Raw genomic sequence first — 12,044 nt, 5'->3', positions numbered from 1 at the left:
CATCTGGACCAGAGCACATCCACATGGACATTTCCATGGTATGGATCACATGACTGCCACGAAACAACTGGTTTCAGGTGTTTTGGAAAATCACAGTTAATCTTCTGAAAGGTATTGGGCCTCTTCTGCATTTTTTCCAAGTTAAAAGTAGCTTGCTAATACAATTTGGAAACTTATGTACTTCAAAATAAGAAGAGGGTCCAGATAGCAGCATACATCAGCAAACCAGGACAGTCAGTTAACAGAGTTAAACTAAAGTGGTGGATATTATTGATAAGATGAATCCAAAGTGGTTGGTGTATACCAATTGAATCTATAGGAAAGAAAGTCTCTGACACACGCGCACGCACACACACACACACGCACGCACGCACGCACACGGATTTAGCCAGAATATAAGCCGCCTGAATAAACTTCTCCATTTAAATGACCTGAGCATGGGCACCTTTCCCGAGAATTTACATAAGATCCATTCCTGCAGACAAGCATCAGCTGTAATCTTTATCATGCTATACGTCTGACCACTGGCACAATGCTGTTCATCAACGTGGCTTTCCAGCACACAGGAGTGCAGAGTTACGTTTTGTGACCTTTGCAGTCTGCTCTCGCACTGTCTAAATTAAAGGCACATGCAAAAGCTGCGTTGTGTTGTATATAGGCCAGTGTGAAGTAATTCAATAGCAAGGCATGCTTATTTTAACTGTGAGAAGCGAACCAATCAGAACAAAGCACAACGAGGAAATGGGTTGTTTTGAGTGTTTGAAGACCTCACCCTCCGACATCTGCTGCCTATGAGGCAGGGAGTAATGCACACACAGACACACAGTGAGAGGAGAGGAGAAGGGAATTCAAGAGTCTTACCCAATTTCCCAAGAGACAGAGAGAAAGAGAGAGAAAGATTTTATCTGGGTGTGTCTAAAATCGCAGGCCTCCATCTGGCCTTGGCAGCAGTATGGGCCCGAATTGGAGGAAAAGAAAGATGAGAGAAACACAAGAAAGAAAAATATTTTGTTAAAAGAACATGAAAGGGTTGGAGTTGGGCACATTAATCAGACACTGATTGTACTTGGCTGGAAACGCAACATGACCCCCCCCCCCCCAAGCCAATGTACACACACACAGTGGACTGCGCTTTGTAGATTTTTTTAGCATATATATATTGAAAGTCCGGCCAAAAATACGCCCACACATGTGCATTTATCTTCATATATTAAATCCAGATGAGAGCAAGATGCTTTCCACATATGTTCCATCATTACGCCATCAGAAACGGCTTAGAGGGGTAGAGAGGTAAAAATCCAGACAAATGGAATAGGGGAAATTAAAAATTAAAAAAAAGTAATAAAAGGAGGAAAAACAGTTTGAGACACAGAGAGACAGAAAAGCAAAATGAGAATAAGTGTAATAGAAACAGTCAAACAAAGTGTTCAATTGCCAGAAATGGAGGATAGAAGGACTGAAGTCGTCTTCTAAATTTGAAGTTTGTGCCACATTCCAAAACTATAAAAGCACACAAACAAGCCGGTAATTATTTGTTTTTATCGCTACCTTCCAGCTTTCAGTTCGCTAAACTAAATAGCAGTGACGTGCCAATTGTCCCCATCACACACTCAACAAGCAACAGCTCCAACGCCAGAAGACTTGGATTGATGCCGAGTGAGAGGGCGGCGTGGCTGGACCCCACAAGCTGAGATATGGTCAACACGCCAACTTTCAGTGTTAAATAACTCAGTACCGTACTGTAGATCTCACTGTCGCCTCTTTTATGCTCCCGCAAATAAACGCATTTGAAGGAAACCACCAAACAACAAAGCTCTGCGAAACAGCTTATGTCGTGGCTCGGTGGAGACTCTCAGCTGGCTGTCGCTTTACTTGGCACCCTATTGTTCGGGAAATGCTGTTTAATAAAACCAAAGGCAGATAAGGATTGTGAATACATGAGATCGATGTGTGCAGGCTCAATAGAAAAAAAAAGAAACGAAGAGAGAATCAATCTTAGGCACAATTTACAGAATATAAAATAATTGCCCTCTTTTCAACTTAAAAGTCAATCACAATTCAAAACAGTGTTTCAAACTTTCTTATCTGCACTTTTTCTAGCCAATAAGCTATTCTTTAAAGACAAAATTCTGTTTTACATTTACGGTATGCTGTCTTTTTTTTTTTTTTTTTTTAATAATCGTCATAACTGAAGTTTTATATACTTTCTCATTTGGCTTACAAACACACTGCACATATTTCTTTATAAGGTAAATCAAACAGATTGTCTGCTACTGACAATGTAATTCAAATGTTTAAAAAGTTTAAAAAGTAATTATTTAAGTTAAGCTTTATACTTTCACCAAAGTATCCTTTTTTATTTACCATTTGAAATACTTCAGTCTAAATGTTCAGCCCTCTTTCAGCCCCTTAATAGACAACAAGGCTACTGAATACCAGACTTTCAGAAAGCCTGATGAGCAGATGACCTATAGAGTAAAGTAATAAGAGAAGGCACAAAAGAGAGGACCGACAGAGTGAGAGAAAGCAAAGTGGCACAGACAGAGGAGAGCTTGTTATCTACTGTGAGTACACAGAGAACACACAGACCATGGGAGTGAGAAGGAGAAACCGCAGCACACATAAAAACACACAAAAAAGGCAAACGAACATGCCTACACAGGCACATTAATATGCATGTTCACATATCTCAGCCCACTCCAGAGAAATACATACGCACGGCAACTCGAATGTGCACTCACTACAATACATCCACAATGCGGCTGTGCACGCAGTTGCAGCACAAAACTATGCATTCAAATGTGGTTGTTTAATTGCACTGAGATTACAGACTGAGATCCAAAGTCCACTGGCAGATATTGCAATACTTGTGTGAAACTATGCTTTGAAAATACCAAGTCACACCGAGATTCTTCACAGCTGAGAAACAAAAAACAACAACATACAGATGCAGAGACACAACACACTTTCAGGATCCTCTCCAACAGCTCAGCTCACACACTATCTTACCTGGAAGTTCTCAGTTCCCTTCAATCACTGCTCTAAAGTCAGTCCACACAGACAGGCTAACAAAACAAAAGCCTATTTGTGATATTTTAGTCGGATAGGAATTACTGCTCGCCACAAAATGGAAAATGAAGCAGAAGTTTAAAGGATCAACTTACTTCAGGAGTCCCAAGCCAAACAATGAGGAGGACAGGAGGAGGAGGAGGAGGAGGAGGAGGAGGAGGAGGGGCGGAGTCACGGCACATTCCAGTTAAATCAGCGTGTAATGATGTCACATTCACAAAAAAGGAAAACCCAATGAAGAAAAGGAATGGAGAAGTGGGGGGGAACCAATCAAATAAAGTTGAATGTAGCCAGAGGCATTAAAGCACTCAGGTGGAAACCAAACTTGCTCTTCTTTGTCATATCAACACACACACACCACCTTTACTGTCAGTTTTATGACAGGAGTGATTGATATAAAACACATTTCTGGAGCGTGCTTTTCGTTAGACACGCCCAAGTGGAAAGAGAGCAAAGTGCTGCATTGCTGAGGAACTTGAAATGTTTTGACCAGGACCAGAAGCAAACAGGTAGAGCAGCAGATTTGAAAAAGACAACAGAACACTACAAAGAAATGAAGCAGACTGAAAGAGCTGGAGAGGAGCAGCTGGGGGAAGAAAAAAAAAGCTTTTAAGTGGAAACGCATGGATTGATTTCATCTTGCTCTGCAGATCCCAAACACAATAACTCACACATATAGACACAATCGGTCTGAAATACCTGAGGTGCATAAAAATATAAGTCACAGGTCAGGTGGTAAGTGTGAGTCAGTCACACGCTCAGTGTGCCTGTGAGCCATACAAACGGCTTGCAGTAAGTGGGTTAAGCAGCTAATGACTGACCCAGCTGGGTCTCAAACACTCAGACATTTATTACACATGATGCAGCGCTGCAAGGGAAAAATATCAAAGGCTCAGCCCCAGCCGTTCCCAGGCTTGTTCCCCGATGTCCTACTTCGGGCTTACACTGACCAAATGTAGCAACTTAACCGGGTGAACAAGGATAAGACTGCAGAAACGGAAACCATTGAACCAATCTTTCATAGCAGCTGCCCAAAAGTTAAAAAGGGCCTAAAGTAATGCCCCCCCCCCCCAAAAAAAAAGAAATAAATCAAACCATCAATGTGGAAACTCATCCTCAGAAAAGGAAAAATGGTTAACTGGTTTAATTGACATAAAATGGCAAAATCAATAGAATAGAAAATATTACACTTCTTTGATTTGGATGTGGAATAACGGAGGGTACTTTTCTTCACTCTTCATAGCAGTGTCATAAATGTGAGATTTATGGCAAAATATCATCAGAGCTTAATCTGAGATTCATCCATTTATCACTGTCCCATCAGTTATTGAGGAGTGTCTTACCGTCTCATCTCCAAACTGGTAAGTAATGACTCAAACTTAAAAAAAAAAAAAAAAGGAATAGTTTATCAATAGCAGACAAGTGTCTTGCTTGTAGTGGAAATCTGATAAAACTGCCAACCTCCTCACTTCAATGACTTCACTGCCCTCCACAACGTTATAACTTTATCTTACTGTGGGGTTTTTTTGGTCAACTGTGTTAAATTGTTATAGTTACAATATTGTAAGACAATGGTCATCTTTTCTTGGGTTGAGCAGTAAACAGGAAGTCAGGATTCTTGACTCATGGGAGTTAAAATGTTTGAGTTTGAACTCAACAGGTTTTTCTCAGGTTTCCTCCCTCAGAGTCAAAAGTCACACATGTGGGGTTTACAAATAACCCTCAATTGGCTTCAAGTGTGTGTGGACTGACGAGCTCGCAGAGATTTGTTGCTTTTAGCTCGTCCCTGAATCAAATTCCTCTCAAATCTCCAGAAACCAGTACTGATATCACACTGTTTACTTTATCGCAACTCTGAGCATCAGTCTTGGCAACTGGTGGACAGTGTTTTTACACGTCAGACTTAATCTGGGATTCAGTCTGCTTTTGTAATCAAATCACTTGCTTTTCACTCGAACTGCAAGTTCAAATCAGTCCATTAAATGCCCCACTTTTGGAACAAGCGTCAAAAATAGCTCTCCAAAAATCAGGCAGCGGAAAGAAAGAAAAAGAAATGGAAAAGTGTCAACTGAGGCTCGAGTGCAGACAGAAGAGACCTCATAATCATTACCTCTAATTCATTTCACATCTGCCTCATTTAAATCCTCTCTTCAGAGCAGAATATGTGGTTCTTAAGTATTAAAAACATGATTTTGGAACTAGTCTTTTCGCTGCACAGCACAACTTCTCGAAAATGTTTGAGTAAATCTATGAACTGAGGGGACTAAACTGCCAGTGATGCATTTAAAAGTAAAAGAGAGCAATGACTGAATGAGGACAACATAATGGTTTATTTTTTTATACAATTCCGCCATTGCAGACTGGTAAACCAACTGTGAGAGTCGCTTCTGAAAACACACTGTGTTCTGCGATGTTGACTGACTTCCCAGTTTAGTCTACTATAAATGTAACCACAAAACACATCTTGCTGGGAAAGTGAACCAGACAGAAGCAAACAATCCAAGAAGTGCCTTCAACTCACATTATTGAGCTCATGCTGGTTTCCATATAGAGGGTGGTATTTCCTGTATTTGCCCTGGCGGAATTTGTTGGTGATGAAGCGCCGTCTCTCGTCGCTGCAGCTCGAGGGTGACAAGGCTTCACTTGGCGGGACGTTCGCTGCCCAGAAACTGTTGACCCGCTTGTTGCCCAGCAACAGGAACACCTGCATCACAGGTACGCAAGGAAGAGAGGAAGTTGTAGTTTATGTTGCACATTTCATCGGCCCACCTTACCATGTGTATGGGCCACGCCATTACCTCCAGTCCTGCTAATTGGTCATTATAAACAAAAACTAGATTATAGTGCTCTGTACAAGATTGAATGCTTTTTCCAATCCTTCTTGGGGAAAACGCCCATATTCAACAAGTGAGTCGGTGTACCTGAATAAGTTCCTCAGTCCAGACCTTCCTATCCATCTTCAGACTCCGAACCTTTGAGATGCTTGGACCCAGGCTTCTGTGCTCTCCTGAAACAAACATGCACGTTTCAAATTAGATACTATCATTTTTTTTAAATGACAACACAATACTGCTCTGAAATTGGACAAAAATAATGCAAAAACTTTTTAACCCACATTTCATTATATTCTATATTTATCACTATTGTTTTAATACACGAGGAGGAGGAATAATTTTTAATTCACATATAGACATTCAAATACATGCCGAGAAAGTTTGATTGACAGAAAAATACAAAAGTAGATGTGGCAGAGACGCCTCCAAACAATGCTCGCAAACCCAAAGCGACTCATACAAACCTGCACATCGCTTGCAGATCACCACACACAAGTTGATGGCCGCCCATTCAGGTTTGGGAGCCCCACAGTCGGCGCAGAGGCTGTTGCTCGTCTCCGCCCAGATTCGCTCGGCGACCTCACTATTGGACAAAGCCTCACCGATGGCGTTCCTCATGGCTTCCACCCACCGATCCTTCATCTGCTCAGACTCCGCCATAAAACTGCGGAGAGACGTGAGCACATGACTGAGTGTTAGTCCTGACATGACGGTGTCACAGCCAGCAGTCAAGTGGCAGAAAACCGCCGCATGCCCTTTTCTGTCTGTGTCCTTGAGCTCATGTGCGCACGAGGAACTGACTCTTACTTGGCTCCCGTTTTGCTAAATATAATTCAATCAGAACCTGGAGTCCATACAAACTCATATCCATGCACATATGGACAGATTTGAAGCTTGACTCAGACTTTCCTTCCTCTTTTCGTCCGTCTAGCCCCGATCTGGATTTATCTACCAATAAAAAAGTAACTCGCGCACAATCACACTTTTTGAAAGACCATAATGTCTAAAAAAAAATTGTGGTTGAACTCACTTTGCATGCAAGAAATTGTCTTCTTTAAATACTTAAATTGAACCCGAGATAGTCAGTAGTGTTGCCCTCATGTGATAATGGAGATTTGTGTTGCAGTACCTCAACCTCAAACACATTTTCAACGGTTTCGTCACTTGTTTTGCCATCAATCCACTAAAGCCGTTATGATTTAACCCCGCCACACTTGGTCTTGTTTCCCATTTTTGAAACTTTATTTCCAGTGTACTATTAAGAGTCAAGTGTTGAATTGTCTTACGCAATCAACTTCAGGGGGAGGGGGGGGGGGACTTCAAGGTGTACTCTGTTGAATTGCAGACTTTGTTGGTCTCGCCAACACCTCAACTAACCAGCAGTCACAAACGGCAGAAAAAACAACTGTTGATAATACTGATTAGACAAGCTTCTTTTCATTGATTGTTTAAAATCTATAAATATACAAAAATCTGGTGACTCAGTTTCACAAATATGTTTGAACTCGAGGCAGAACATGAAATTAACATTATGTATCTACATACCAGGACAATCTCAACCATCTGTGAATTCATAAAAATCTTCAGACTTACAGATTACAGTTAGTTTGCAAGGAAATTGTGTTGGTGTGTGCGCTATGTGGTGAGTCTGATCACACACACACACACACACACACACACACACACACACACACACACACACACACACACACACACACACACACACACACACACACACACACACACACACACACAAGCCCCCAAAATACACAAGCCTTTTCACATGTCTCCATCCTGTCAAGCTGAGTCTCTGCACCGCAGGCTGCCCACAGTCAGCCAACAGACCACACATACACACACGCAGTCAAACAAAACAGCTTTTCATTTACTCAAACACCCAGACATCCAGCTAAACACTCCGAGGAGAGAGAGAGGGGCGAGTTCTCAGTAAGACAATACAACCTCATTTCTCCAACTGTCCCAACACCCACAATCCTCTCAGCAGTTGACTCACAACAAGTAAAGACTATTGCATTTAAATAGTTTTGCCATTTTATTGATATGACTATTGTTGGTCAGTGCAGGTTGCTTGTTTGGTAGAAACCATATACAAATCACAATAAACATTTAGTTTGTATTTGTGGGTTGATCAGTTACCTGAATATTCGATATGGCGTGGTGAGATCGAAGCTTCGTCGTTCTGTGTCTTTAATATTCCCCACATTCATATCAATAGATGTGATGCCTACTCCAATACGATAGTCCTGGAAGGAAGCAAAGCGAAAGTTTCACCTTCTTTTTATTTGTTTAAATCAATGCACATGTTCATTTGAAAACTCAGATTCTGCAACCACAGACGGACATCTTACATCAATGTTTTTGTAGAGATAGACTTTATCCAGAGCGACAACTGTGTAAAGTTTGGAGCGTAGTCCTCTGAGCTCCAAATAGCCCTGATAGTCTGGGGTCAAAGATGTGACAGGGCTGATGGTGCTGCGTCGTCGGCGCCCCCTGGTGACGTCCTGCAGAACAGTCACCCAGTCGTTTCTCTCAGCTGAAATGATGTGCAAACACATGTCGGGGTTGGTTCAGTGCAAAGCATGAATAGTATTACAACAATTATTAAGACAAGGGCACATGGGATGATGTCCTATAAATCATCTGCAAGAGTTTAAATAGGCCTATACAAGGTTAATAAAAAGACAGACCTTCACTTTCAGCCCTGAAGATGAAGGTTCGATTGCTTGTGCCAACCTCTAATTTCAGCTCCCCAACACTGGTCACATTAGTAATGAATGCTGTCGAGATGATGCCCTTAGAATACACATCCTACAACACACACAAGTACAACCAGCAATTCAATTCAATCCATCCATTAAATCTGTACCCGTCTTTGCACGAATGAAAAACCCGACTGCTGTTGAGCCAATGAGCCCCGAGTATGTGTCATTACCTTGTCAGTGTCAAAGTATCTCAGATAGTCAGTATCCAGCTTCACCCATCGCCTCTGGTAATAAAGAACCCTAGAATAAAAAAGCATGCAGAGGAACATTTAGAACATTTAAAAAAAATTATAGTTTTTCCTTTTTTTTTTTTTTATATATTGGAAATGATATTGTCATTTGTACAAACCAATGAGGCTTCCATTTTCAGTAGAAACAAAGCCTGTGTGTGTGAGTGTGTGACTGTGTGTGTGTGTGGTGGTGGTGGTGGGGGGGGGGGGGCCCATACCCCTGAGGGGGATTCTTGTCCAACCAGCCCATCTTTATGACTGCAGCGAGCTGCACGTTGTCTTCTTTCACTGCCGGGGGAAGCCTCCCATTGTCTGGCAGGTAGACGCTGACTTGTTGTTTGCTGAGACTCTCATTCTGCCACAGGTTAGAGCTTTGGAGGCAAAAAAAGGTCAAACATACTTGCAGTTAATCCTTTTTTCTTTTTTTTTTGGTGCAATCCTTCTAGTTGTACGGTTAATCCCAAGGATGTGCCAGTTTTACCTTTTCACACAAGGACTTACATTGAGATCATTTGCAACAGGGCGTGATCATAGAAATACTTCATAATGGCTGATACTGTCTTTAGATGCTGCTCATTTCTCAACTGTGCCACGTATCATTAACTGACTGTTAATAATTGGCCAAGTTTTCTCTGAAACATGCCACACTTTGCAGTGGGATACAACCACACACATAAAAAAGAAATATAACTTAGAAATCCAAGATTTTCTTAGAATAATCCACACAGCATTGTTGTAGCCGTTATGTTGCATCCCGCATGTGATTGCAATAACCCATAGCACAGCAAAGTGAAAAGAACAATTTTTGTTTGATTCCTTAACAAATATACACGATCAGATGATCAACTGCAAGAAGTCTAGTGCATAACCTCCAGTCAGATTAACTTTTGACACAGTTGTTTCTCGTATTTATCCTCTTTCACTGACCGCTTGCTATTGTTGACAAGCGTCCATAAAGTGGTCATGTGTTGGTGTATCAGAGCACTTTTGTGAGTACCATCGCGCAGTATCAGAACGGATACTGATATCAGCATCGGCGCATCTCAATTGAGAGAGTATGTGTATCAAACAGACATTAACTATACAGTACATTCACTAAAAAGGCATCAGCATTGCAACGTGGCCAAACCGCCCTCTGATGGCATTTGCAGCTCTGCTGCATTAATATCTGTGCATCTGGTTCGTGCGTTGCTCACTCATCGTAATCCAGAAGTTCGTCGTCGCTGCACAAAGAATTGCACCGCTTGCTTGGGTGACCAGGTACCGTCAGGGACATGTCCTGTAAGACGAGACATTGGTCAGTCAGGAGGGGGAGTTTAACGTGACAACACATTTCTGACATGCTCAGCTTCCTCTTACCCTGTCAGATATGTTCAATCGATGGACGCTGGGAGAGTACAAGTCTGGATCTTCGTAGTCATCAGAATTATCATCGACTGAACCCAACCCTGACAGGCCATGGAAGAGATCGGAAGCAATGACATTTCATGGAAAGAAAATCTATCATCATATTGATAGAACTGACTCAAAAGGATGCAGCAGGAGTCATCAAACAGATTTCAATTTTCTCTGTTGGTTGAATTATATACAGCTACCACAAACAAAATATCTAATACATTTTGAGTTGAAGGACTGACTTTGCTTTTTAGTTAAGAAACGCTGTTATGGTTGTGCACCGCCTCTGTGCATAAAATTCAATACTTTTGATTTTGGAGGTTTATTTTATGCTAAACCACTGTGATGAATAGATTTATCAAGCACATCAGATGTGAACATGACATATTTCCAAAAATTCTGAGTAACCACAGCAAAAAAAAGAAGAAGCTAAATTTGGTTCAATACTCTCACAGCTAACAAGGAATGCTCTCTGTCTGAACAAGCGTTAGTCACATAACTGATGAGGAAAGACTTCTTCATGAGTTAGTTAGTGTATATACTAGTTACCAGTTCATTTGTTAGGACTTGCCCTCACCGCTCTATTTAACTCTTTTAATCCTAGCCAGCTGAAGAAATTCAGTGTGCATACTTTTCAACAACTTTACCCAATCACAAATAAGAATCACAAGATCGCCACACACACACACACACACACACACACACACACACACACACACACACACACACACACACACACACACACACACACACACACACACACACACACACACACACACACACACACACACACACACACACACACACACACACACACACACACACACACACACACACACACACACACACACACACACACACAGAGACAGAGCCTCAAAAACAGCTGGTCTTCTTGCAAAGGAATTGAATTAAATCATTTAGCATCAAACACACTAAGCCTCCACATGACGCTGAAAGGGTAAATAACAGCACCTTAACAGTCGAGGTCTGTGGTATGTGCAGCAGCTGGTTCAACTTGTGCACGTTTTCTGAGATATGATAACTTATGATGCAACCAGATGGGATCAGTTGTATCAGTTGGACCACTGTGGGTTACCAGGATGTGTAGCATTCAATTTGTGATCGACCAATAATCAACAGATGCACGACTAGTATGGAAAACATTCATTTTTGGCAAAGCTATACAAGAAAGTGACAAAGTAAAACACGAGACAAGCCAGAAGTGACAGAAACAGTGATAACAGCCATGATCATTTTAAAAGGGTGTTGTCTTGGCAAAAATCTTAATTTTTAGAGGGAAGTACCACAGAACAAGGAAGTCTTCTGACCTACATTAGCAACGCCGCGATGTGCTGTCCGCTGTGTAATTTTCAGCTACCTGGAAGCAGATGCTAGCACACGTGCACAGGAAGGATATAATTTTCTGCCAAGTTGGAGACTCCTAATTGTTGCTAGAAGTGCTGTGATGTGTGGTAAAAGGCAGAAGCGTGTGAAGACTGGAGGGGAATTACATGAATGTTTATGCATGGAAGCTTGTGTTGAAAAGAAGAGCTAAAGCTGATTTACAACACTGAAAAAAAAGAAAACCTTTCCACCTGTATTATAATGCATAATGAAAATGAGGATATAACCAGGTTGCTGAAGTTCACATTAATAGAAAAGCAAAACACACATTTGAGAGGTCCGATTTCAATATCAAGCTACAGCCACAGGCACATAGTAAGTGAAAACAA

General features: G+C 41.5%; 1 protein-coding gene across 2 annotated transcripts in view; it reads right to left on the bottom strand.

The window, feature by feature from the left end:
- The window catches only part of arap1 (ArfGAP with RhoGAP domain, ankyrin repeat and PH domain 1), a 39,402-nt gene that overhangs the window by 22,763 nt on the left and 4,595 nt on the right, over positions 1–12,044 (bottom strand). For both annotated transcript variants that reach the window (XM_080509596.1, XM_080509597.1), the window contains exons 3-12: positions 10,276–10,364; positions 10,113–10,195; positions 9,135–9,287; positions 8,857–8,926; positions 8,612–8,732; positions 8,273–8,457; positions 8,061–8,167; positions 6,368–6,567; positions 5,991–6,076; positions 5,591–5,773 (exon numbers count right to left, since the gene is read on the bottom strand). In XM_080509596.1, coding sequence (XP_080365722.1) covers positions 5,591–5,773; positions 5,991–6,076; positions 6,368–6,567; positions 8,061–8,167; positions 8,273–8,457; positions 8,612–8,732; positions 8,857–8,926; positions 9,135–9,287; positions 10,113–10,192 — 1,185 coding nt within the window. In that variant the 5' untranslated portion in view covers positions 10,193–10,195; positions 10,276–10,364. The remainder of the gene's footprint in view (positions 1–5,590; positions 5,774–5,990; positions 6,077–6,367; positions 6,568–8,060; positions 8,168–8,272; positions 8,458–8,611; positions 8,733–8,856; positions 8,927–9,134; positions 9,288–10,112; positions 10,196–10,275; positions 10,365–12,044) is intronic.

This window comes from Blennius ocellaris (genome assembly GCF_963422515.1).
Source record: "Blennius ocellaris genome assembly, chromosome: 2".
NCBI classification, from domain to species: domain Eukaryota; kingdom Metazoa; phylum Chordata; class Actinopteri; order Blenniiformes; family Blenniidae; genus Blennius; species Blennius ocellaris.
This window is presented reverse-complemented; position numbering and strand designations above follow the sequence as displayed.